Source organism: Takifugu rubripes, chromosome 10 (assembly GCF_901000725.2).
Source record: "Takifugu rubripes chromosome 10, fTakRub1.2, whole genome shotgun sequence".
Lineage (NCBI taxonomy): Eukaryota > Metazoa > Chordata > Actinopteri > Tetraodontiformes > Tetraodontidae > Takifugu > Takifugu rubripes.
Window position 1 is genome coordinate 8,956,238 of NC_042294.1, and position 27,031 is coordinate 8,983,268.

Here is a 27,031-nt window from a genome sequence, read left to right on the forward strand (position 1 = left end):
TATCTGGGTGAAGGTGCAGGGGTATTATCTGTGGGTGGGGGTAGTCCATGTGAGCGGGGAGAGGGGGGGTGCAGGCTGGAGCGAGGGTAATCCTTTTGATCTGTGAGTCGTGTCAGAGACCTCTGGCGGGTGAATCATTGAGCGGCGGGGTCACGTACAGTGACAACACGAGGGTCAGGTTTAAGTTTAGAGTTGGGGGGGGCTTTAGAGGGGGGGTGTCCTGAGACCTGGGGAATCTGCCCACTGATTCAATTAAGAAGTTAATGATAAATCAGAGTCGTTCTGGCCAAACAGTGCCAGATAAATATGCAGACGAAGAAACAGAATAACACGATATTTCATGTAAACTGCGAAAAAGCTAATTTACTCAACAGCTTTGTCGGGGTGGGGGCCACCAGCTTGTGCTCGGAAACACGGATTAGGAGACCCGTTAAAACAGCATCCAGCCCAGTTTCTGCGCTGGTCACCGTCGTCTCTGATGATTTTCCAGCGTAGTGGACCTGGGCGATCCCTGGGAACAGCTCCTCCAGCCACTTTCTCCCTCCCTCCTTCAGCTCGCAATGCCGTGAATTGTGAATTAGGCACCTAATTACTCCTTTAATCAATCCGCTGATTAATGAACCCGTCAGCTTTTGTGTTGTTAGTATATCACCGCGCTTACAGGAAGCCTCCTTCAATATGCATTTTTTTTTTCCTGATGAAAAAAGTACATTTGAATAATGATGAATTAATTAACAGAGGCTAATGGAGATTTGCAGTGGGTGGGATTTAGTGCCACCCTCTCTCTGGCACACGTTCCCAGTTTGCTCCTCCCTCTTTTTGTGAGGTTCAGAGGTACCCCCCCCCCCCATTATTGTAATGCTGCAGGAGAACCCGGTGGCTCGCTGAGTCCTGAGGCGAGGCTCCGCCCATTCCACGCCGCGCGCCACACTCGGAGCCTTCCCCCACTCCCCAGTTTCTGCCCTCAGGATCACTCTGGGATGCCAGCGTTTCTGATTTAGAAATTCCGCAAAGCCCTTTTTCCGACGCTGAATGGGCCATTTTATGGCTGAATGCAAAAGCAAAGCTAAGGCGGAACAGTGGAGACAATTAAGAAACTCAGCCCCCCTCCACAGAAGACATAATACCCAGATCGAATTCATTTAGAATTTTTTCTTACCAATTCAACCAATCGTGGATGCATATTGCAGCCATACAGGCCAGAATTAAGAGGAAATCTTCCCATAGAGGCTTTTCTTTATTTATTTACCCTTTATTTTCTCAGTGGTGGTTGGGGGGGGGGGGGGGGGGGGGGGGGGGGGGGGGGCGTACTGCAACACTCTGTGGGTCTGAACCAAATCTCTTTTTTTTCCCATCCAAAACCAGTGTTAGCCTCTCTCTTTCTTAGAATATTTGCATTAGGAAGAGCCCACCACCAGATGTTTTATTTTTAGGCCGTGGTTCAAAGCTCTCGCAACGCCACCACGGCGGGGATGGGCTGGGAGCGAGGTGCATTTTGGGTAAAAAACGACGGGAGAGTGAGGCGGAGGCAGAATCGTTAGCCGCATCTTTATGCATGAAGATGCATCTGAGCAGATTTAGGCCTTTTGTTTCCCTCCGCGGTTGTCGTTCGAGGAGCAGGTTGCATATCTGCAAACCGCAGCCCCGAGTCGCACGACGCACCAGCCTCGGCTCTGGCAGCCCACTGAGGCTCGCCACACACACGTTTATCCATGTACACACACACTCCCGCCGCGCCTTCAAAGAGACGTGTGAGAAAAGGGCTGTTTAAGGACAGCATTGTAGCACGATCAGTTATGCCGCGCTCGCATGAATGCATCAATCAAACGCTAATGCACACTCACCGTAATCTCTGAGCAAGCATCCGCTAATCCCCAGCGAGCCGCTCCGTTTCAGGTGACGCTCCCCGTGCAGCTGTTTTTACTTGACTCGACGCTGTTGCTAATGCGCTCATTAATGTTGTGCTGAGCTGATTATCATCTGATATAAATGGAGGGGGAGGTTATGAAGCAGCACAGGTGTTCTCTGCTGCTCTCACCATCCCGTTCTTTCCTGTTCCCGCCACAGCGCCTCACGCCGGCCTGACCACAGCCGAGTACTACCATCAGATGGCCCTGCTGGCGGGCCACCGTAGCCCGTACGCCACCGACCTGCTGCCTTCCCTGGCCGCCACGGCCAGCGCGAGCGGTGCCGTCGCCCCGCATGTGGAGTATCTGCACGCGATGGAAAGTGAGTGTTGATCGAGCTGCTACCTGCTCTATTTCACGCGCTGTTTTAGCTAGCTACGACAGCGCAGGGTGTATTCTTCAAAAACATGTAGCCCACCTAATAAACATGTCCTCTGGGGATGCACCTTAGCGTTCCTGCACATTATAACATGGGTGGCCACAGCGGGATGCTAACCTATAAAAGACACCTTCTCCTACTATATATAGATGGACCTGGAGCTCCACTGTGGCAGGAAGGAACCTGCCACTTTTCTCTGCCGTGATTTTAAATGAGCTATTGTCTTAATATGTTGGGCTGCACGGCAGACTTATGCTAATGAGTTATTTTAAAGTGTAAATAGGAAATTAAATGCATACTGAATCTTAGAAAGGTCGCAAGGCTTCACCCCGTTCTCTTTGATGAGAATGTATTTAGTCGGGCAGACGCGGCTTTCATGGAAATCCGGGGTGAAGTCCCCCCAGCTCCTCTGAACAAACTAATTAAAACTAGCCAAACTTGCGCGGGTATCAGAAAATTAATTGCTATTAAGTGGGAATTGGAATGTCCCACCATTCATCACTGCACAAATCCTTTCTTCTGTGTCACTTTTTAAGATTAATAGACTGAAACAAAACAATTAGGGCCAAATTTAAGCAGAGATGCGACGCGCCTCACTTTCTTACAAACGCCTATGATCATTGCTTGGTAACAATCCATCAGTGTGTGTGTGTCTGTAAAAATTAACACTTTAAAGCCATGCTGGGTTTGAGGAAGAAAAAGAATCCGGAGACGAGAGTCTCTTGATGATAATCTAGGCTACTGTGGCTATTTTAGTCTAATTCACATCAGTGTAATTAGCGACAGTGAGAAATACTAATGAAACAATGCTCCTGTCCTGCCTACTGGTGCGTTAATGGGCCATTGTCTGAATCCGGACTGCTTAATTAGCGCCACAGCGCTCATATATCACAATATTAAGCTTTGTATCTGTAGTCTTTATTAGTTCATTTTAATCTTCTTGCAAGGCTGAAAACCAGATTACAGGAAGTTCCCGTCTGGTCATCTGTCCTGTGGAAATTCTGGGTCATATTCATATTTTCACCTCCCCTGTGCTAATGTCCCTCTGTGGTGGCCCCGGGGCGTGTCGGCAAGCGTTCAAGTCCACTTTTAGGCAGATTTTATTTCCATCACCGTCAGTCTGGCCTGTCTAAACCCTCCCGGCCAGAAGAATTAATGACGCGCAGTGTAACCAGCCGTCCCGTCCATAAATCAAGAGGAAATTAGAGGGACAGTCCCGCTATATGCCAGGACGCTCCTCTCTCCGTCTCCCCGGCCGGCCGATTTATCATTTGGGCTGTGCATTAATAAACACCGCTCCCAGGAGGCTTCGCCGTGGCGAGATGCTGGCCCCGCTCCTCGCGCGCGGCCCTCTTCTGCTAATTCCGCCGGATTCGAACCTGTTCGGGAAGAAAAGTGCAAAATTTGGAGTGTGGACGGCTGGACGGGGGAGCGGGGTAAAAGAATCCCCGTGAAAGTGTGAATTGTGCTGAATAAGGGACGCGACTAATCAGGCCCGAGAGTGTCACATGACGAACGACGCCGTGTTTAACAAACTGGCTGCACTGGGGGATTTGGAAGTGCACGTATGTGCCCCCCCCCCCCCCCCTCGACAGCCCAGCCGCTAAGCCATAAAAAAGCCAGATTTTCCATACAATGACAATGTAACGGGGTGTTACTTCCCATACGGCTTCACGCCGCGGTAGAAACTGGGGCCAGAACGCCACAGAGGCATCGGCGTGCGCTTATTCTCTGATTACCATGTGAATGGAGCGCTCGGTAATCGTCAGATGTGTCAAACCGGAGATGGAGCATTTACGTTTGGGAGATGGATGGATTGTGGGGGACGTAAATATAGAGGGGGGGGGGGGGGTTATCGGCGCTGTGTAAGCTGGTTTTGTTCGCCTTTATGAAATAACTCAAAATGTTTTATTTGCGAGTCTTGAGTCACAAAGTCATTGTGTCAGCTCAGGCACAAAGCGCCACATCCCCTCAGCGCTTTTCCACCCTCCTCCCGTCTCCCTCTGATTCCCTCTGTCTTGTTTGTGACATCTCTGTGTGAAAAGACAACAAAAGTCACGTTTTAATCTCTACCCGTGGCTCATTGTGCGCGCGGAGAGAATGGTTGCGCCGTTTCCGCCTTTTTACCTTTTCAAACCCCCTCTTGGTGTTTCCAGTCAACACTGATTCCATCTGAATAACGACTCAAATTGGACTTGATTAAATATTAGCATACAGCGTCGGAGCGTCTCGGCGCATAAAAGGCATGTTTGCGCGGGTGAAATGCTAGCAGTGCATCAAGTGACAGCTGAACGCTCCTTCGGCGCCGTCTTTTGTCTGGTGATTGACAAAAATGTCATCTGCTGGGGTTAAGTTGGAGTTTGGCTGAAGTCAAGCGAGCGTTTTCAAACTTCTCCCTCAACTTCGCTCCCTTCTCTTATTCCAGGCTCCCGCTTCTCCAGCCCGCGGCTGCCGTCGCGGCCCAGCAGGAAGCGCCCGCTGCCCATCTCCCCGCTCTCCGAGCACAGCTTCGACCTGCAGACCATGATCCGCAACTCGCCCAACTCCCTCGTCAACATCCTCAACAACTCGCGCTCCAGCTCCTCCACCAGCGGCTCCTACGGTCACCTGTCAGCCGGAGCCATCAGGTAGCGTTCCGGCTCTTTACCTGGATCTTTACCTCGCGGATCGATGAACTTTAGGGTCCCCGGAGTCAAAGCTTCTACTTTTAGGATGAAACTGTCAAATCAGAATTCCCAACTGTTGTGCGGATGCAGCACAAAATCACTGGATCGTCTCCGCGAGGTTAGGAATAAATGACAGGAAGTCTTTCCGGGGCGTTTGATGGATCACCCCCCTGGCGGTGGTCATCCGGGGGCGTACGTGCCGATGATGTATCAAGCAGCCGCTTCTCCCCGGAGGAGACCGCTCTCTAATGTCATCGACTTTTGGGTGTCGGAGAGCGGTTTCTAAATGTGCGGCGAGGGAGGAAGCGGTTTGGGCAGTGTCTCGGCGCGTCGCCCGTGTCAGACCCCCTGGTGGGCGATGATCTCCCTGCCTCCCCGGGCGGCTCGTGTCAGTCATCCGGTTCACCTCACGGAAACGCCGTCAGGCAGGCAAAGGTGAGGGAGAAGAGGAGAGATCCTTGGCCCCACCCATGGTCATTGATCAGTGGGCTGTAAGAGGGGCCTGATCAATCACGGCGCTCGCTCCGGCGCTGTCCCGGTGACAGCGGCCAAATAGCCAAAGCCAACAGACTGATGAGTGATATGACAAGTGAATGGGCCCCCGAATGCGTCTCGCTCCATTGATTTCCACTCGGCTCGTAATAAAATCAGCAGACATATAGGTCGCGGCGAGAGCCCGGCATCGCCGCTCAGGATGAATGGAGAAGCCGGATCTGTTTATCCGCCGGTGGACGGACCCCAGAGCAGGTTCGGAGGCGTGTGGGATTTATTTTCAGATAAACAAAGCAAGCTGAGGGTAAATAAACAGGCTTTATTGGCGTGGCGACACAGCCCAGAGTGTTTATCACCGGCATCATTTGCCCAGTGGAAGAGCGTCGTGCTACCTTAGCCGCTAATGCGCCGTGTTAACAAGCCGAACATCGTTGGCAGGGATTAGCCGGCAGCCGCGTGGTTCCAGTATTCCCACACCATCTCCTGTCAGATTGTCCTCAGGGACAGGGAACCATCCAGAACAATCCTCTTATTCACCGTATTCCCCCCTTTTTTTGCCTCATTGCTTCGATAAGTGATATGTTTTATAATTATTTTACATCTGTTCCTTCCCCGTTCCTCCTCCTCTCCCCGCAGCCCGGCGCTGAGCTTCGCCTACCCCCCCACCCCCGTGGCCCTGCACGTCCACCAGCAGCTGATCGGCCGCCAGCCGAGCATTGTGGGCTCGGCGTTCGGCCACAGTCCGCCCCTCATCCACCCGTCGCCGGCCTTCGCCACCCAGAGGCCCGTCCCCGGCATCCCCCCCCCGGGGATCTCCGCCAGCGAGCGCTCAGCCATCTCCAGCGACTCATCGCAGGTGAGAGTGGCAGTAGGCGCCTGTGCCATTCATCATGGCAGGTAATAGATGGCAGGGGTAGAAACACAAGTGCACCAACTTGCTACAGGCACCCCCCCATCCCCCCCCCCCATCCCGCCCCTCCACACGCTCCTCTCAGGGGAGTTTCCTCCTACTTGTGTTGTCTCTTGTTTTTACGCTGCCACGATTGCCAAGAACGAGCCTGCAGCAAACAACAAGGGGCTTGTTAGCATAGAATCCCACCGCTGACGCCATTAATCACTAGAGAGAGAACACGGATGTGGAGAGGGAATATTGACAGGGATGGATGGATCCTGGGGGGTTTTTTTTCCTCCCCTTTCTCAATCTTTACAGGATGTCCGCGTCGAGATTTGAAGTAAATATTCCGGGTTTGTTATCCACCCTCCCTGCCGTTTTTCCATCGCTTGAATTTTCGTCGCCGCAAACGAGGCGTTTTAAAAATGGAGCTGACCAAAAGGTTCTTTTCTTTGGGCAGAATTTGCCGGAAGGTCTGCTGGACTTCTATTCTATGAATAATTATTATCAATGGCAAATGAGGGCGTTCCAGTCATCTGGAACGAGAAACGCGCTCAAGAGGAAGTTAAATCCAAGGTCAAAGTCAGGTCGTCCGCCCAATCGCTGAATTGGTTGATGAGTTTGTGTTAATTGCTGTGATTAGACGAGCTAATATGATACAATGATTTGCATAGTTTTTAATTCCAGCCTGGAAATAAGGATACGGAAACCATTACACCGCAGCCATAGCTTGGATTAAAGAAATGAACGACTCATAAGCATTACGCTAAGATTACGAACGTTCTCTTCCTGCAGAACAAACCAACAAGCGAGTCCGCGGTGAGCAGCACAGGAGACCCGATGCACCACAAACGCTCCAAACTGAAACCAGAGGAAGAACTGCCCAGCCCAGGCGCTGTTAGCATACAGGTGAGTTTGGTACAGAAAGAACAATATCACCGATTAGCTGCTACGTTGGATATTTAGTACTTAGGCCAATGTTGCGGTGCAGATCTGGGGATTTGCTAGCCGGGTTTTAGCTAGCCATGCAAGTGTTGGTTATCTGCCAGTAGCTGCAACAATAGAAAGGATTACCAACCGCTGTTTGCATTTATTTACCTGCGTTTGTTTTTAATCCCTCGCCGTTCCCAAAGAAAAAGAGCACGAGTGTATATCCAGGTAAACGCTGTGAATGAGCCCACACCAGCTCTCCGCTCCATTCAGCTAGCTAACGCTGACAGTGAAATATGTCTTGGCTAATAGAGGAACCTACAGCAGGAAAAGCGGGTTAGATTCCTCAAATGCTTTCCAGCCTGTCCTGTCGTTTAACAACCCCCCGAACACAGAGCCGGGCTTTCAGCGCTACATTTCCGCTCTCCTCCGCGCTCCCAGAACACGGCCAGACTCACAGCAGCCGCCCAGACCTGAAACCAAAGCTGCGGTTTGTGCTCCTTTCATGTTCACCCAACAGGGTGGTTAAAAAATGGCTTTTGGGATGGACTGGTGGTGGCGAGAGGAGGGTCGTTCATTCGGCCTCCGCTTTTACAGGAGGCCGTTTATTCACCTCGTTTTCACTGTGTTGAATCTGAACACCCCCCCCCCCCCCTCTCTCTCAGGATCATCCAGATGGAATGACGCTGGTTAAGGAGGAAGGGGACAAGGACGAGAGCAAACAAGAGCCGGAGGTGGTTTACGAAACCAACTGCCACTGGGAGAACTGCTGCCGCGAGTTCGACACCCAGGAGCAGCTGGTCCAGGTGAGGCGGGCGCATCAGGTTCTGGTGTACAGTGGAGTCCTGAGATGGTGATAATGGGCTCAAATAGCTGGAGAGGGTGAGGGGCTAGCTGAGACACACACACACACACACACACAGACATCTGATAGAAAGATCCGGCTCTCCACAGCTGTCTGGTTGCCGTCTTGACATCCCAATCCTCGTGCACAAGCGGTGGTAACCTCTATCTATAATTGATATCCTCAGCGTGGAATGGGCTGCCTCCCGCGTTTGAAGGGTTCGGCTCAAAGGTCGAGCATCCTGACAACGTCTCGCCACGTGTTTTAGGGGGCGGGTGTCAGGTGAGTTCTCTGCTAACAATTACAAACAGGGAGCGTCTCATTAAAAAAGCAGGCGAAGTTTATTGCCCTGCAGCGAGGGGGGGGGGGGGGACATTCCTCCACCATTCAAGCGTATTCATAGATCTCTTCAGCTGCCTTCAGGTGTTGGGCATGTTAAAAGCATCAAGCATTCAACCCCCCCCCCCCCCCCTAAGTTTAGGAGGGGAGGATGGCGTCATACCTCCCTCCACTCCCGCGTCCACGCCAGGTGGCCCCCTCCCTCCGCTCCTGGCCCAGCACCCATCAGATACTCGCGCAGAAGGGACGCTAATATTAGTTTTCCCGTCCTCCATCTTGTTTTTTTTTCTGTCTTCTGCTGCTTTTTCTGCCGTTTGACTTTGCAATGTTCCATTTTATTTCTCATTTTCTCCGCGCAGATATGCAGAGAGATGAGTTGCTGCCCTCTATTCCAGCACAGCGGACGGGAAAACGCTCTTATCTCTCTGCACCCCCCCCAAACACCCCCCGTCAGTAATAGGATAAGTACAGTATTTGGACCACAGTGCCTCTCCTCCAACACTGGGAGGGGTTTGGGTCGTGGTTGGCGGTAGGAGCGGATGGGGGGATGATTTCCATATAGCTAAACAATGGGGCCTCCCTCCCCCACGTCTAAAATGGCTTCGGGATGAAAATAAATACTCGATAAGAGAAAAATCATTTGAATACGTGCCGGCAAACTTCGGTGGCAGCAGAGTAACGAGCGCCACGTTTTCCGCCGTTGTGGTGTGGCCTGATTTCGGGAGCCTTCGCGGCGCCCTTGTTGCGTCCCAACACCCGCACGCCGCCGCACGGCGCCGTCTCCCTCCATCGTGCACGTGTAGTTGCTCTCGGTGCAGCCGATAAGATAAACATCGGATCTTTGCAATTTAGCTCACTTATCTGGCGCACTCAGTCAGCAAAAGGGAGCCGGGTGTCAATTTTAGTTTGCTGCCTTGATTTATTACGTTTCAGCTGGCTGTGCCCCCCCCCCCCCCCCCCCCCCCCCCCCAAGCTCCGTGCAGCATTCTTGTACTTCCCCATTTTTGGGCATTATTCCCTATCCTTCACTAGTTTTCCCTTTCATTTCCCCTCCGCCCCTCTTCCTCCTCGGAGGGACTACTTTTACAGATAAGGCCTGTTGGCTTCTTTAATGTCTCTCTTGAAGCGCCCCCCCCCCCCCGTTGCCAGAGCCCTTCGCTCTCATAATTCCCAAATACGGCCCTGTTCAACGTGCTTTCATTATTTTCTCATGTGACTATTATTGCTCATTCCCGATACTACAAGCAAGTGTTACAATTTAGGACTGTTGTTCTGGTTTGGGGGGGTTGTCCAGCGGTCCTTTCTCACAGAATCGCCCCCCCTTTTCCTTCCAGGTGGACTATGTAGGTGGCGCTGCTCCTTGTTTTCAGACGGAGCGCCGGCGTTCCACACCTCCCCAGTGTTGAGGCGAGATAAACGCGGGCACGATCAGAGCCGGCCCCCTATATGGCTGCTGGCGCAGGCTTTTAATTGGTAAAATGCAGATTTTTTTTGATCAGGAGGAGGATTACGGCTCTTATCTGTCAAGAGTATCTCACGCTAAGATGAAAAGACTGCCGAATTACACATGCCAATTCCAGCTCCCTGCCCCCTTTTTGCTCACTTACTAACTGGCATTTTCCCAGCTTTCCTCTCTCCACAGCCCCCCAGACTCCCTCCCTCTCTGCCTTTTACATGCTCCTTTCCCCCCCTTCCTCTCTGCATACAAAGCATCTGACATCACAAAAGAGAATATGATTTATTAGACCGTGTTTGATAAAGCTAAACGGTGTTGCGGGTCCAACAACCCAGTGAAATTGCCTTGTAAACAGGCCTGATTTTCACGCACGCTGGCATCCTGATGAGAGCGGCCCGTGTCCTGGAGAGGCTTTGATAAGGAAGTGTGGAGATGTTATGCTAAAGTGGCCACATAAGTGACGCTTTTAGGGGCACGGCAGTAAACTGGATGGTGCTGAAACTCAATTTGATAGCAGAACTTCCTCCTCTTTAGTGCCCTAGTCTTCTCGGACCGGTGTCCCCCACGCTGCCCCTCAGGGTCCGCCGCATCCACGTCCCTGCTCCCCCTTGTCCCGCGGTTCCTAAATCCATCTCGGTGGCATTTTTACAGTGGTTGGCTGATAAGCTGGCAGGGGGAAGATGAATAACCCGCCACGTCGCTGCTATCAGCATCTGTTTGTCAATGTAGCCGACCAATGGGGCCTGTCTGCCCAGCATGGAGATTATTGATTCAATAAGAATTGCTATTAGATCATGCCATTAGGTTTCTTAGGAGCCACCTCCCCCTCTCTGTCAGCTGAGACGCTCATGCATCACACCGCTCAAAGATCCACTCCCGGTAGCGAGTGCGCCCACCGCCCCTGTGATCCCGCACCATTGGGGCTCTCCCATCGCTCTCAGCCAGTGGATATTGAGCGCGGCTCCGGCAGACCAATCACTTACAACCAGGAAAAACGGAGACAACTTCGGTTTTTCTGCGATATCCACCGCCGAGGTTGGGAGCGAGATCAATCTCGGCGGTGGGGGACTTCGCTGGCCTCTGTGGTCGCACGCTCCCCAATCATTTTCCATCGAATTAGTCTGGTTTTGTCACTTTGGAATTAAAAAACTGTCATGTGAGAATAATGGAGGCTGTGTGCAGACAGATTAGTGTCAGTGTTGGTCTTTGCCTCTGCTGTCATATCCCTCTGCTCCTGCCTTCACTCAGTTGTTGATCACCCTCTAATAGACCTGGAAACCGCTCGGATTCTCCATAGAATAGAACAAAACCACGTCACCCGTGGAAGGGGCCGTTCTTCCACTCTTTCTTTACATACTGCTACAGGCTTTTGCACTCTTAGGTGCTCCAGGAACGCATGTTTCTCCCAATGTTTACCAGCAGCCGAGCTTCCAATCTCTATTTGTCTTCCTTCTGCCGTGAGCTAAACAGAGTCTTCGGCACTGCTGAGGAATGTAATAATGCCGGTCTGTGTTAGTCAGGATATTGAGCGGGTCTCCTTGGCTTTAAAATGCTCCCAGAAAGGCACTTCAGAGGCCACCACAGTCTTGTATCTGAAAGAGAGCCAGATGTTGTCCCCAGAGGGTCGATGTCTGCTTGAGCCCCCCGACTTCCTCCGTCCCTCTGTCACGTCAACCACTTCCACGGGTTTATGGAGGCGATTAGTGGTGAAAGGAGAAAGAGATGTAGAGAATGGAGCCAGAGAAAGGTGGTGCTGAAAGATATAATGCTTGGCTGCAGTTGTGAAGCCCCCTGAATTTCACATGCCTCAACTGAACTTTGATTTCTCGCCCTCACCTCCCTCTCTTCCTAAGCCTTAGATTGGAAGTTGCCACGGCAGCACAACTGTCAGTGGCTGTCACGGGGGGGGGGCAAAGGCCTGGCGTGATGCGAAGTGACAGGGTTTTAGTTGAAAATCCTGCTCAGCTTGGACACTGGAACTCTGGGACAGAATTATTTTTTCGTCATTGTGTTTACAGAGCGAGGCCGAACTTTTAACACGTGAAGAAAAAACAGGAACTTGAATATTTAGAAGAAACTCGGGGGTGTCCAAATCCAGTTTTTCTCCGATCCCGATCCTAATACGATCCAATCCGATACAGTTTACGGTGCTGATTTCAAGAAGGCCTACAATAAAGTTATTGATACCAAAGTAACTACGTTTCACAGACAAATTACATGGAATCAATTGCCCACATTCATTGATATATTTCATTCCAGCACGAGACTTATAAAGCAAAAAATTGGAGCCATGAGGAGGTAGTTTCCAGATCCTAACCGTCTGAGCATGTCTTGGCCAGACAAAAAAAAATAATCAAAAGCATCAGGCTTGTTTTTTATATGTCAACAGTAGAGACGATGCAGCTGAATCCTGGCCAGCACTGAGCAGTATCGGAGAATAGAACCACTTCCAGCCGACATCATCCACAACCTTAACGTTAATTTAGCGTGACAAGCATCTGCTAACCGCCACGGTACCGTTGCCACGCTGCACGCGCAACCATCTTTGTTTACAGACATTATCGGACGTGTTTCCTCCTCCGTCAGATCCGAAACAATTAAAAAAAACAGGTATCGGGGACCAATCCGATACTTTTGACCGGGACAGCGTTAGCAGGAACCGTTTCCTGTGTTCGGCGATGCTAATATTAATAAGGGGAATATTTCTCTTTCCAGCACATCAACAATGACCACATCCATGGGGAGAAGAAGGAGTTTGTGTGCCGATGGGAGGATTGTTCCCGAGAGCAGAAGCCCTTTAAGGCGCAATACATGCTGGTGGTCCACATGCGAAGACACACTGGAGAAAAACCCCACAAGTGCACGGTAAGTGAACCAGAACAGAGCGGTTTATACTCGCACCCACCTCGTAACGTTCCACCTCCCTGCAGTTCGAGGGCTGTGCTAAGGCCTATTCCCGCCTGGAAAACCTAAAGACTCACCTACGCTCACATACCGGAGAGAAACCATATGTGTGCGAACACGAAGGTTGCAACAAGGCCTTCTCCAATGCCTCGGACAGGGCGAAGCATCAGAACCGCACGCACTCAAACGAGGTATCTATAATTAGAGGAAGTCCCGCCCCTTAGCCAGGCAGCACGTGTCCAGAGCTCATCCTTGTTCCTTCCTTTCTAGAAACCCTACGTGTGTAAAATCCCAGGCTGCACCAAACGCTACACGGACCCGAGTTCCTTACGTAAGCACGTGAAGACTGTACACGGGCCAGAAGCGCATGTCACTAAGAAGCAGCGCGGGGATTACCCCCGACCCCCGCCCCAGCCACGGGAGCCTGGGACCAACGGCCAGGGCCGGTCGCCGGGGCAGCTGCCCCTGGGCGGGTACACGGACCAAAGGGAGTACAACCACTCTACCTCAAAACAGGAAGAATGTCTGCAGGTCAAGTCCATCAAGACAGAGAAGCCTATGGTGAGACTCCCCTTCAGGGTTTATCTGAATAATTTGCTGCCTAGCTTACCTTTAAAGCAGGACTGTCACCGCTCACGTCTTCTAACGGGTAAACCTTTTCTTCTGTTCAATGCTTCGGCATTTCCGCTCCCTCTCTTGCTAAGGACAGTGGGTAATCAGGTGAGACAGATGTCCTGTCGTCTTGCGTCACTCCAGTGAACCATCGTCTCCTTTTCCATCGTGAAAGTTTCTGTCTCCTCATCCCATCACAGCTGTAATTTGTGGCAGTGTATTTTAAAAGCTGTTTTCCTCTGACTTTGGTCGGAAAGATTTGAGGACGCAGAAAAAGCTGCCTCCATTGTGCAGCCGAGATTCATTCACGCTGCAAACAGGATGAAAACTCTGCAAATGCATTTGGCAGCATGGCAGAAACTGTAATTGTCCTATTCCTCAGTGCACCACGCGCGCTAACGTTGAACAACATAATTAGCGCTAGCTCAACTCACGGGAGACCTTGATCCTATTTGCCTGTTGTCTGAACAGCCCAACACATGGTTTGACCTCCAAAACCTTGTTAGCGTTGAATCACTGTAACTTGTTCAACAACATTATCCTGCGTGGAATAAAAGATGATCAGTGATCTTCATCGTTGCTCATAGATTGAGGAGTAGGGAATTCATTCTTCATTGAATTGCATTTTAATAATCTTTCACTGTACCTCCAGGATCTTTCACTTCGTTTTCCTACAGCTTTTGACACAACCTGGAAGGTTTTTAGGCATTTTATTGTCATAAAACGGGGGGAAAGAACTTAACAGTTGAGCTTTACCCTCAAACGAGATGAGAACCGAGTTAACGTGCCCAGAGAACATCGGGGGGTTGTTTGCATTGGTTCAAAAAAAGGGCTGAAACCTTACAGCCCATGGAAAGAAATATGCTAGTCATTTGTGAGTAATGAGTTAAAAATGGTCCAATTAAAGTTCCTGGAGGGGCAGTGTTGTAAATGTTGAAGGAGTTCTTGCCCGACCCACCAGATTCAAAAGTGTTTCTTTGCCCCAATCATCTGTCAGACGTCTCAGCCAAGCCCTGGCGGTCAGTCTACATGCAGCAGTGACCAGTCCCCCGTCAGCACCTATCCCTACAGTAGAGTCCAGCTTGCTGTGAGTGCCGGACGCTCGCCAGGGGAGGGGCTAGAGGAGAATGAGGAGAAAGAGGAAAATGAGGAGGCGGATGAGGAAGGCGAGGAGGGTGAGCAGGCCCCCATCATGGACTCCACGGTGTCCACGGCATCCACGGCCATGCTGACCCTGCAGGCTAGGCGGGGCGTGGGCCGCCCCCTGCGCTGGATGGAGCACGTCAAGATGGAGAGGCTAAAGCAGGTGAACGAAGCGCTGCCCAGGCTGGGGCCCCTGTCCCCGACACCGCCCCCAAAGGTTGCCACGTTACCCAACATCCTGGGGAAGGGTGAGATTCACTTCTGTTCCGTTTTTTTTTTAGTATCGTTTAGAGGTGGCAAGGTAGAGCGGGAGAAATAATCCAGAAAATCCCTGCTGCCCGTTTCAGCTGAAGCTTTGAGGCAAAAACTCATGCTTAAAATGAACGGTTACGCTACAAATTCATATCAAGTCCGATCAGCTGTGTATCGTATCGGAGGAACGAGCACATAACGATGTTTCATGGCCGTGTGCCTGAGAGGATCTGTGTGCTGAATCTGTCTCAAAACTGCTGTAATTTCCCCTTTTTTTTTGGAGTTTCCGGAGTTTCTTACACCTCTGGTTTGTGCGTGTTTCCAGGATCTTGCCTGGGCAGACAGTGGGGGGTGACTGCTCCTCAGCCGCCCATCAACGGGGAGCTCGGCAGCACGGAGCTCACTGTGCTGAACTTGCTCCGGGACCGGCGGGACAGCAGCGGCAGCGCCGCCAGTTCCGCCTACTTGAGCAGCAGCCGGCGCTCCTCGGGCATCTCCCCCTGCTTCTCCAGTCGGCGCTCCAGCCAGGCCTCCCAGAACGAAGCCACGACGGCCGCTGCCCACCACCGCCGCCTCCACAACCTCAGCTCCACCGACTCCTACGACCCCATATCGACGGACGCCTCGCGCCGGTCGAGCGAGGCGAGTCACTGCGGAGGCGGGGCGGGAGGAGGGGGTGGAGGACCGCTCTCTGGCGGCTGCGGAGGTGTGTTTGGATTAGGCGTTGGAGGGGGAGGGGGGTCGCGCGGCATGCTCAGCTTGACTCCAGCGCAGCATTACCACTTGAAAGCCAAATATGCGGCGGCGACGGGCGGCCCGCCTCCCACGCCTCTGCCCAGCATGGAGCGCGTGATGGATGACGGAGGCAGCAACCAGACGCTGCCTCCTCTGGTCAGGCCGCACCGCTGCAGCGAGAGTTCATGGGGAAACACAGGTGGTTACGTGGGGCATTCAGGTTCCAGAAGGAGGGTCCTCTATCCTGGCGAGGGAGCGTTGAATAGAAACAGGAGGGCCAGTGATCCCGTGAGAACGCAGGCTCCCGATGCGTGTGGTTTGCCTCCGGTGCAGCGCTTCAGCAGCCTCAACAACCTCCATCCTCTCCCACCTCTGGCTCATCATTCTATCCCCGAAAACTGCAGCCTCAGTCTCCAGGGTTCCACACGCTCGGAGGGGAACATGCAGAGATTCCTGCAGCATTCGACGTACAACCCTAGCATAGCAGAACACGCAGCATTAGAAGCTCTGGCAATGGAGGAAGATGGAGGTTCTGGCTTCCTGCTTGGGGATGAGGATATGCTACCAGATGACCTGGTGCAGTATCTCCACTCGCAGGTTCAGTCAGATAGTTTGTCCCTTTTGAACATTGAGGACCAACTAGCTTCCAGCCAAAGGGACACCTCCTATCCATCCATGGAGGAGTTCGAGCAGATCCAGTCCTCAGGGTTGGACATGTCCTACCCTGGGTCCCACAGTCTCCAGCACCAGATAGCAGAGCAGAAAAGCCCGAGCAGTCTTCCCATCCAATGGAACGAAGTCAGCTCTGGTAGTGCTGACAGGTCTCCTCACAGGAAACAGAACCAGCAGACAGCATATGGAAGGTGGACAGGTTCAGGAAATGGATGTGCATCTGCACCATTTGGCAGGTTTCAGAACATGGTGGTTCAGCAGCAAGTGCCCCTTGAATTTCAGAACAATTGTCCCAATGCCAGTCAGCCTCAAGGTGCTTGTAGTGTGAACCCTGCGGTGAAGCTGGAGACATTACCCAACTCCTGTATGGAACTGCGAGGCACCCGAGGGACCATTGGAAGATCTACCTTCCCACAGGGCCTTGACGGCCCCCTTCCTCAAGTCTTTAAACAGCAGCCTGCCAACGGAGCTCCAAGACAGAGTCACTCCCAGCTGAAACACCATAGCACTACCCCGTCGCAGGATGGAGCCGATCCCGGCTCCTCCCTCAACAACCTCTCCGGCCTCTCTCATGGAGCTGCTCTATCTCTGCATCGGCAGGTCCACGTTCCTCACCCGCCCAACAGCTACAGAACCTTTGCCAGGGCCCAACAGGGTCACAATTCCAGCAATATGCTGACCAACACTAAGCAACAACTGATGCGGAGAAATGGGGATCACTGTTCTCTTGCACATCAGGTATCAGGGCTGAAGCTGGAGGCCCCGGACCAGGGATACTCGGAGAGCGGGTATGGCCAGTCCCTCTCTTACGGAGAAGGGGACTGTAAAGCCTCCTCTTTCCTGGCTCTGAAGGACCAGTGCTTACTCGGCTCCATCACTGAGCCGCTCGGGCAAAGTGAAGGCATCAACGGCACGGCCCCAGTTGCCCTCCTCTCCCCTGGGGCAGACCAGGTGACCAGCACAGTGGACAGCCTTGGGCCTCCATTAGATCAAGGCACAAGCCTGGATTTTGGCGCAATCCTCGAGGATGGCTTCGACCAGGGCAGCCTGGGGTCGGGACTGCTGAGCCCCTCCATCTTCCAGGCCATGTCCAGGACCTCATCGCGCCTCACCACCCCTCGAGCATCCGCAGCCTTCCACAGTGTGGCGCCGGGACTAAACAACATGGCGATCGGAGACATGAGTTCTCTCCTCACAACACTCGCGGAAGAGAGCAAGTTCCTGGCTATCATGCAGTAGTCGCTCGCTCGCTCGCTCTCTCTCTCTCCTCCACTCCTTCTTTCTCCCCTCAGATGGAAAATACAAAAACAGAAAAACTCTGGTGGTTTACGTGAAGACAAAGACCAAAGCGGCGATTATAAGAACTTCAGAACGTACTTAAAGTGTTGTGGAAGAGGCGCTTGTTGATCCCGTTGAGGTTGTAAAAGGATCATCCCAGAAAGAAATGGGATGCGTCAAAATTATGTATAGGCAAATAGTTCTATTCCTTTTCTGGAATGTAGGCTATTTTTGAAGCTCTTTGTATTACCAGGTGATGGCGAGCCAAAGCTCACCCCTTTGAAACAGTATTCTGTGTATCGTCACCGTTTTGCTGTACACTCCGATGGGTAAAAAAGTGCATGTATACAACGCAACCCTGTCTGCGTAAGTGGGACGAGCCCGGACCGTACCAAGTCGGCATCATTCTTACCGCACAAACTTTATGTACCGAGGTTTTATTCAGTGGTGTATTTACATTTGCTGTCATCTGTATGTTGCTTTTGTGAAGCTGTAAATGTTTCAGTGCTCCTACCAAGTCTTTTCTTTTTTGTCCTGAATGGTGTCGCGTCCAAAAATTGGACACATCCGAGTCTTCAAGACTTTCGACTAACTACATTTAGTCGGTCTCCTGACGTTCCCACTAAGTAGTAGTTGGGCAAATGTTGGAACGGTACTTCATGATTGGGTTTGCTTTCCCGGGGGGGGAACTCCAGAGGGAAAGGCACCACACCTGTACCACTTGGTAGAGACACAGCTTACGGTACTCAAAAGTGTATATAACTATTTTTGAATTCTGTTGTGATAATCCTGGTTGTCGAGTTGCACGGTTGTTCCGAGCCGATATGGACACTTCCTCCAGTATTCTTTTGTAAGCTCAAGGGATTCGAGAGCTTTCGATGGCGCGAACGACCAGGTTTGGCTCACAGCACATATGAATAAATGCTGTAAAATTGTTGCTTTTTTTTGTTGTTTTTCCCCCTCCAAAGCGCTTAAATTCAGAACATGTACTGCCACTGAGTGTTGCGGATTGTCAACAGTGTTAGCATCTTGCCTCGCAGTGTCAACGAGGTACTTTTGATGGTTGGTACGTTTTCCATTAAACTTTTAGCCAGGCATTTTGTTTCCAAAAAGTAGTAACCGTCTCCTTTAAAGGGAGGAACACACATTGAGGGATGTGCCTTATAAGAAACTGCCTGTCGATCAAGAGAACGATCACTGCCAATCTTCTGTTGGGAATTATGGGAAAGTTAAACGTTTAAAGTAAATGACAGAACAATTTCTAGGTCAAATCTGAAGATGGAAAACATTAAGATTTGTGAAATGCATCCTACTTTTGTTTGTGTTCACATTTATTGTGCTCTTTTATACGTGACATGTAAATACTATATAATTTCTGTAGGTTTAGCAGAAATGGGGAGCAAAGAACTGACTTTAAAAGCAGGGATTCCCGGGCACTGAGGGATCTGGTCCAGCGCTGAACCAGAGCAGCCACTTTGCTCTTTTATAAAAAAAAAATAAAAAAATGTTTGTATGGTTTTAATAAAAATTTAAATTCTATTCCATGTCTGTTCTTTTCAAGTTGGGTTTGGGATGAAAGAATAAAAGGCAAAGACAGAGTGAGAACATAACTTTTGCACATCAATATGGATCAAAGCACCTCCACACACGTCACACAAGATGATCACTTAATAAAAAATAGACTTTAGAGTTTTAAAAGCATTAGTCGGCCTTTGAACGGAGCGCCCTCTGCTGGCCACCGCGAAGCACTACAGCACCGAAGAAGGAAGCAGGAAGCAGGTTGGTGTAGAATAGGAAACATTTTATTACTAAAAAGTTGTCTTATACCGAGATGCTCTTTCAGCAACATTTCCACGACAATTCTTTATTGAAATCACAAGTTGTTTTTTTAACCATTTCATGGGAAACAAAAAGCTTTCACATGAAATGAATGTTACGGTGGTCTATATACAGTAACAGGAGGAGGGAGGTGACAGCTGTGGCTTCCACAGGCCAGTTGGGGGTGTTTTTAAACACAGCTCAAAGAGGAGGCACTTGAACGTGAGCCTTATCAGAGCCAGGACCTGGCCGGAGTGCTGCAAGGGGGAGGGGAGGAGAGTTTTTTAAAAATTCCAAAAACTGAAAACAATTATGTTTAAAACAAAAAAAAACAAAACGAGGAGTACATCATATGCATCTGGATCCTTCTGCTCAGAGCTCGTCTGAGGGTCTTGGTGGTGGCGGGCTTCTGTAATGTGGGACTCTGATGCACGCTGACGCAGGCCTGCGCCACAGAAACCAAACACGGTGCACATTCAAAAGCATGCGTTGCCCTGGATGAGATGGTTCATCGGCGGCTACAACAAAAGCTCGACTCTCTGCTGCTAGAGATTGCATCACTATGTACAGGAATTATACTTCTCTTTAAAACATCTCTCACTCCCAATGCCGGTTAAATTTAAGAAAAAATAAAATAAACAAAAAAGGAACTGCGTTGTCGGGTGTGTAAATCAGCCTCTACCGTTTCAATTACCTATTTACAATAAAACATGGAATATGAATCCTGAAACCAACTCAAGTTGAGGAAGAACTAGCGTCCATGATGTTCTGACCAGTCGGCGTTCGTGTCAGAGATGCTGTAGTGGTTGGTTCCGTGTCTGTTCCGAGCCCGTGAGGCGTTCAGGCGCTCAGATCTTCTCCTGGATGAACGGGTGCTGCAGCGCCTGGTTGATGCTGATGCGTTTGGCCGGGTCCAGCATCAGGGTGCCGTCCAGCAGGTCCTTCAGCTGCATTACCTTCTTCCTCTGGTCCTCCGGGAGCCGCTGGCCCCCGATCATGTCTGCCAGCAGGTCTTTGGTGGGGTTCATGGTGCTCATCACAGTCACCTTTTCCTGAAGAACAGCACATGAAGACGTGACGGAACAGCCCCAAAAAAAAAAAACCATCATCAAGAGCTGCAGGAGAAGGAAGTTTTACCCTTTCTGTCACTTTGTCAACTTCAATGTAGAGGAAGTTCAAGTTCTGATCGAAGTGCTGGTCTTTGAACAAGCCTTTACGGATCATCTGAGGGAAGAAGAGCACGGCGTTGCGTCAGTCGAACACAGCTCACATCGACTTGGAAATACCAACAATAACTGATGCAACTTTACCTTGTTGGGCATCTTGCCCTTGAGGTCCATAGCCAGTTTGATCATGTGGTTGTTAGAAGATCCAGGAAAGAGGATTTTTCCCGTGTACAGCTCGTATAAAGTGCAGCCCACAGACCACATGTCAATCCCATAGTCATAGGGCTTCCCTATAACTGAGGCAGAAGCAGGATGTGAGCGGGGCCCTGGTCCACACAGCCCTTCAAACCTGCCCCACAAACTGACACTTACTGATTTCTGGAGCTCTGTAGAACCTGCTCACCAGGTACGGGGTGATGTCATTGTCGGCAACGTGAGAGGCGGAACCAAAATCGCACAGCTTCAAGATGGTCTTTGACTCGTTCACCTTTGGCAGGCACAAACATTAGGACGCACGTCGCCGCAACACTCGTGGTTTTTAAGGACAGAAACCTTGGACCCACCAGGATGTTGTCTGGCTTGATATCGGCGTGGAGGATGTTGCATCGCTTGAGCAGCTTGAGAGCCAGGAACAGCTGCTGGCTGTAGGAGCGCACGGCCTTAATGTGCAGTCCCACGTCCTTCCCGTACTTCTTCAACACCTCTCGCAGGTTCATGCTGCAGATGAGACCGTAGCAGAGTTAACGAACGCACATCTGACGGCGGTGACCCCGCTTCCTCTTTACCTGAGCGGCTCAAACACGAGACACAGGTGCTGCTTGTGGTAGAAATGCCTGAAGAGGCGAAGGCAGTGGAACTTGTCGTCGGGGTCGGCGTCATTCAGCTTCTTCAGGAACTCCAACTCTTTCAAACCCGTCTTCTGCCTGCAAGAGGATGGTGTTTTACAGGCGGATCGACCCAGCGTCCGCGCGTCGACCGCCGCTTTGGTCGGTCGGACTCACATGAGCTCGTTGTTACGGATGATCTTGACTGCCACCTCCTGGCCAGCCCTGGCAGTGTCCCTGGCTCGGATCACGTTGCTGAACACGCCCTGACCCGTGTAGCCATAAACGTCGTAGCGTTTGTCCAGCGTCTCCCCGATGTTGACCCCTAATAGGAGCAAAGTTCAAACACTGATACTGAAGCAAAGTGCGAGCACAGCAGACTCTGGAGTCTCCGGACGGTCCTTACTGTAGTAGCCTTCAGCATCGGTCCAGTTGTCCCTGAGGTTGGGGTTCTCCTTGAAGTCCTTCCCTACACCTGCGGCCCTCATCCTCGCACTCTGCAGGACCCAAACTTAATCAAAATCACCGTTTTCCGGACTTATTTCCAACAGTAAACTTCAGCTGCTTACGTCGAAGTCTGCGGCGAACAAAGCATCGGACTCTGTAAACATGTCGGGGGCCGACGGCCTCTTGGGGTTGGCTCCTGAAACACACAGACAACAATAAAAGGATGCAGGCGTGAGTTTCTGTCCTTCTGCTGGGTTGTAAAACACAATATCTGGAACATGTGTTTGATTCACATACTCTGCAGAGCTCAAAATATGCTGCAGGGGGCAGAGACAACCAGGCTTTGGATTACAAGCCAGCAACTGAATGAACACATGACAGAAAGACACAAAATTAAAAATCCCTGCATCACACAAGTCGGAACTGAACTGGCTTTCCTTCACATCCGCACGGCTGGTTTTGGTTTGTCAGAATGGTTTCCTCAGGAAGACGTCAACACTGCTCAGATGTATAACGTGCAGATTTGGCCGCTTCAAATTTCATTTTAACAATTACCAGGGGGTCGGAAAATAGTATAGCGTCTATTTTCACTCCTGATGGCAAAGTTCATTCAGTTGGCCTTGTATGCTGACATGCACACAAACGCGGTGGTGGCGGCGGACCGTACCGTCTTTCTCCTGGGCGATGAGGTTGTGCTTGGCTTTGATGCTGGCCTCGAAGGTGTTGAGGTTCTCCCGCTCGTACTCCTTCACGTCTGCCGCCGCTCGCTCCAGGATGTCGTCGGGAGAGGGGGAACGGCTGCGCGTGCTGCTCTGGGGGCTGCTGGGCTCCGATATCATGTTGCCGTCCTCGTTCCCGGCCTTGTATTTCTGAACAGTTTGGGAGGTTTGGACCGTGAGGGAACAGTGGAAACTCACAGTGTAGCGTGTCTCGATGCGGTTGGACCACAACAGACCCGGAACGGCTTTGTCTGGAGTCCTGTGACACCTCGGAGGTACATACAGACCTGGACAATAGCCATCCGCTGCTGCCGACGCTGTTCAATGAGTGCTTCTTCGTCTATCTCCTCCCCATCAAAATCCTCCAAACTGCAACCAGACATACGGTGTCAGAACACGGCTGCCCCCCTGTGAGGAACGCCCACATCGCCACATGCCCGTGGGACTCATTCACTCACACTTCTTCCTCGGACGACTCCTGGTCCACCTTCATTCCCTCGGAGAGGCTGCCCTTGAACTTGTCCTCGTCGCGGCTGTGTCGTCTCCTCCTGTCCCGGTTGCGGGACGACGAGCGCCTGTACTGTCTCAGCCTCCCGTATCGGTCTCTTTCCATTGACCTGCGTGATAGAATTGCTTGATGTTCCAAAGTTTTGGGATCTGAGACCGTATGTGAACCGGCTGCTAACATGTCAACGTAATCACCTGCGTCTCATTGGGGAGCGTCTGCGGGGCGAAGAGCGAGAGCGTCGCCGTGGCGATGGGGACCTGCGTCTCAGGGGCGAGCGACTTATCCTGCGGCGAGGGGCCAATCTGGGACTGGTATCTCGGGATCGATCCCTGCCGAAGTCTGGCCGATAGCGCTTCCTGTAGAAACAGACGGTCAGTAAAGAAACAGCAAACTCCGCGACACGCGTCTCTACAATGGGCTCGGTTCTCTAACCTCACAGGTGAGTCCTGGCGGTCCATCTCCCTCCTCCTGACACTGAAGTCAGGTGAGCGGCTGCGGCCTCTGCGGGGAGGAGTCCTCGTCCTGGAGGGGGAGTGGCTGCGTTTGGACGTCCTTTCTGAGGTGCTTGCTGGGTGGGGGTGGGCGTCTCTGTGGCGCGGCGAGGCGCTGCGTTTCCGAGCGGGGCTGTGAGGCGCTCGTCTGTGAGGGGAGCGGTTCTCTTTACCTGAAGAAGCGTCCTTAGATGGCGACTTGCCAGGCCGCTTGTCCCGCTCGGCCTCTGAACGGCTTGGCCTTTCTCGCCGTGGCGATCTGGACTGACGACTCGCCCTCTCCTGGTTTGGTCTGTCGTCCTGCTGGGAGGAGGAACGTTTGTCAGAACGGCTGCTTTTCTGTTCTCCTCTCATGTTAGAGGGGGAGTCAGACTTCCTGGTTCTTTCCTTGGACCTGTCAGTGCTGTCTGCACGCTTTCTGTCTTTAGATCGGCTCCTGGCGCGGCCTCTTTCCTTCACAACTGTGTCCTTGGGGGTTTTGGTCATCTTGTCCTTGGTCTCCTTGGTTTGTTCTAGCCTGTTTCCAGATCTACTCCTACTCCGGTGCCTGGCACTGGCCTTACCTCCCTCTATTGAGTCCCGTCTAGATTTCCCACTTTTCCCCTTTCTGGGAGTTGCAGGTTTGCCAGAACTCCGCTGATGCTGCTCTCCGTTTCGAATGCGCGCTTCTCCATCTTCTTCAGATCCAGAGTTGTAACCCTGGAGAATCAAGCCCATTCCAGACTGAACCTTCCCCTCCATCAGCTGGCTGTCCAACTCAGCTTTAATCAAGGCCCTCTGTTTTTCCAAATCCTCGAGCAAAGCCCTGTCGTCCAAACTGGGATTTCCAGAGGAGGGAGAGGAGTCGCCTTTTCTGTGGCTGGAGGAGCCGAAGATGATGGCGGCGGAGGGAGAGGAGCCTTCCTTGCGTTTGTGTTTCCTGTGTTTGTGACGATGCTTCCGCTTTCGGTCCTTGTCCTCATCCGAGGCGTGTTTGTGCTTTTTGTGCTTACTGCGGTGCTTGTGTTTTTTCCTCTTGTGTTTACCACTGCTGCTGTGGTGTTTGGACCCTTCTTCCGTTTTCTCGCCATTATTTACTGCCAGCCCCTATGGAAACGAAAGGAACAACAAATTAGCCCGATGTGCAGATAATAACGATCTTTGAAGATGGATCTCCTACCTCCTCTTCCTCCTCTTCTTCCGACATGTCTCCACTGTCCTCGTTTCCACTTCTATCCTGGCTTTCCAGATCCTGTTTCCTATTTAGGAATACACATACATTTTTTTCCATGGTTTTACAAAGTCAAATGCATCTTACACAAAGGTATATTTTCACTGGAACAGGTAGGATGGCTGAATTACTAATAACATCAAGAGAGCCACAAGAGAGCTAAAATCCTAGTGTTATCTAATGCCATAAATCGGGAGTAATGTAAATTTACAACATGTTTACACCATAAACCGTAAAGGATAAGGAACAAAGAATGAGGTGCCCGGAAACCGGCTGCCCCGAGTAACCCATGGCAACCGGGAAAACACACAGCTAAAAAGTGCTGTGACTCTCACTACCAATGTTATCATTCACTAAATAATATCAGCCGCTTACGAATTAAAAATGCCGTCTTTCGATCGCATAAATGATCGACTTTTTAAAAAAAAAAAAAATGCATAAATTGCGTGCACGTTTTAAAAGCGCCAGAAAGAAAATTAAAAACCCAACGAGAATAAAATGACGCCTCCTTGAAAACTACTTATACCAATAATAATCGATTTATTGCGTAACTAGAATTCGACCCCAGACCCTGGAAAGGCGCAAAAGAACAGTTAAAAATCAAATTCAACTTCATTAATTGCCTTCCGCAATGAGCAGCCGCGTGGGGCCGCAATCTAAACTTTGAGTGATGGCACTTATTCGAGGCAAAGAGCCAAAATGTTTTACAGCCATTAACCGTAAACATGCCATGACGCGCTAAACCATCCTAGCGAACTTAATGCTAGTGAGCTACCGCCAGGTAACGTTAGCATTTAGCCACACTAACCTACATTACACGACCAGTGTGCGCGCTTAAAAAGGTCCGGCTGGCCGATATAACGTATGAAGCTGATGAATTATTAAAAGTGCACATAGCCCACTTGTAAACGACAAGTCTATGTAATACGCCTGTCGGGAAAGTTTATAGCACTTAAAACCTTAGCTAGCTAGCTCGGTTTGCCTCGCTGTGGCCCGGCAACATCGTTGGACCTGCTCGTCTGACCTCGGGTGATATAAAGCAAAACTACCGGCTCATGTTTTCAACGTACGCACGCAGTTGCGTTCTTTCCCCACCGATGTCTCGTATTTTAATTCCTAACTTACACGTGCTCGTTTCCATTATTCATTCTTGAGGATGCGATGTCCATCTCAACCTCGGCCATTTTCCTTGGTTGAGAGGGCTTCTTCTTCTTCTTCGGCGATTAAAGAAACTCAAAATGAGGTACGTTGAAATTAAATCGGTGTAGCGCCCCCTGCAGCGCTGGCGCCGCATGTTTGGAGCACAAAAATGCGAAATCCGTCCACTAGGATGTACTAAACGTTTGTTTTCGTTTTCAGTCAGGGGGAAAAAAGCACCGAAGTCTTTAACTGGCGGTAACCCGACGCGATAAGAAAAATAGGTCCAATAAACCTCCACGTTACATCTGATCACACATTTTCTATTATGAGTGTGTTTAACTTTGATCCATAATACTGTACGCTCCAGCTTGGGTGCAGATCAAACTCAGATCTGCTCTCTGATGTTGTCGTATTCGCAGAATGACTCTGAGTTAATGGGCTGTGTGGGTTTTTGGGGCCCCTCCTGCACCACAGGGCATTTTTGGGATTTCTTCTAGATGGCTGACAATGTTTCATTAGTACGCACACATTTATATCCCCCTGACGCACTCTTTGCAGGACTAGTGATATGAAACTGCAAAGTAATGTTTATTTTTAATGCTATAATTTTAGCCCAGTACACATGTAATAAATAATAAGCAGTTACGGTTGGTGGTGTTATGTGACTTCAAACCTCATAATGCTTATTGTGATGTACCTGTGGATTCTTGCAGCAGTAATGGAGGCACATTTGTCTTGTTTGTACCAGCAGAGAAGGTCGTGTCTCTACAGGTGTCTGATTCTGCTTTAGATGCGTTCATGTTTGTAGCTCGGACAACTTTGTGCATATTTAAAGGGATGTGTCATAAACACACCGCAGCGTTTAGAGCAGCCGCAGGCGTAAAGTCAGTATTTCACATCTGTTTGTGCACATTAATGATGGAACAATGTCCACCCGCCCCTCTGCACAAGCTCCTTGAAGCTCCAAGCAGATTTATGATAGTGTGAGCTGAGTTTTGAATTTTCATCATGAATCTCCTTTCCTGAGACTTTTATTGCTTTTGCAGCTTAAGCACAGACAAGGATACGGCAGTAAAGCACAGACAACCGCTGTTCGTGCAGCCATTTTAAAATGCTGCTCCCAACCTGCTGTGACCTTGGCCCCCTGCCCTCTTCATAGGAGAACTAGAATTATGGCTCAGGGTGATTTCCTCACTGAAGCTCAATG

At 50.8% G+C, this 27,031-nt stretch overlaps 2 protein-coding genes across 2 annotated transcripts in view; one reads left to right on the top strand and one right to left on the bottom strand.

The window, feature by feature from the left end:
- Nucleotides 1-19,040, top strand: part of gli3 (GLI family zinc finger 3) — a 73,126-nt gene extending 54,086 nt beyond the window's left edge. The window contains exons 6-15 of the mRNA XM_003968118.3: nucleotides 2,068-2,229; nucleotides 4,712-4,913; nucleotides 6,081-6,300; nucleotides 7,132-7,245; nucleotides 7,932-8,072; nucleotides 12,621-12,770; nucleotides 12,836-13,000; nucleotides 13,080-13,370; nucleotides 14,419-14,812; nucleotides 15,142-19,040. Coding sequence (XP_003968167.2) covers nucleotides 2,068-2,229; nucleotides 4,712-4,913; nucleotides 6,081-6,300; nucleotides 7,132-7,245; nucleotides 7,932-8,072; nucleotides 12,621-12,770; nucleotides 12,836-13,000; nucleotides 13,080-13,370; nucleotides 14,419-14,812; nucleotides 15,142-17,462 — 4,160 coding nt within the window. The 3' untranslated portion in view covers nucleotides 17,463-19,040. The remainder of the gene's footprint in view (nucleotides 1-2,067; nucleotides 2,230-4,711; nucleotides 4,914-6,080; nucleotides 6,301-7,131; nucleotides 7,246-7,931; nucleotides 8,073-12,620; nucleotides 12,771-12,835; nucleotides 13,001-13,079; nucleotides 13,371-14,418; nucleotides 14,813-15,141) is intronic.
- Nucleotides 19,041-19,281: 241 nt separating this feature from the next.
- prpf4bb (pre-mRNA processing factor 4Bb) lies at nucleotides 19,282-25,915 on the bottom strand. Its single transcript, XM_011608074.2, has 16 exons — nucleotides 25,810-25,915; nucleotides 24,634-24,712; nucleotides 23,416-24,560; nucleotides 23,178-23,339; nucleotides 22,934-23,092; nucleotides 22,763-22,844; nucleotides 22,424-22,625; nucleotides 21,879-21,952; nucleotides 21,716-21,806; nucleotides 21,487-21,634; nucleotides 21,271-21,408; nucleotides 21,049-21,202; nucleotides 20,858-20,972; nucleotides 20,630-20,781; nucleotides 20,457-20,543; nucleotides 19,282-20,371 (listed from the first exon to the last, which is right to left on the bottom strand). The coding sequence occupies exons 1-16, from the start codon at nucleotides 25,866-25,868 to the stop codon at nucleotides 20,168-20,170; spliced, it is 3,051 nt and encodes a 1,016-aa protein (XP_011606376.1). The 5' UTR covers nucleotides 25,869-25,915; the 3' UTR covers nucleotides 19,282-20,167.
- Nucleotides 25,916-27,031: the final 1,116 nt, after the last annotated feature.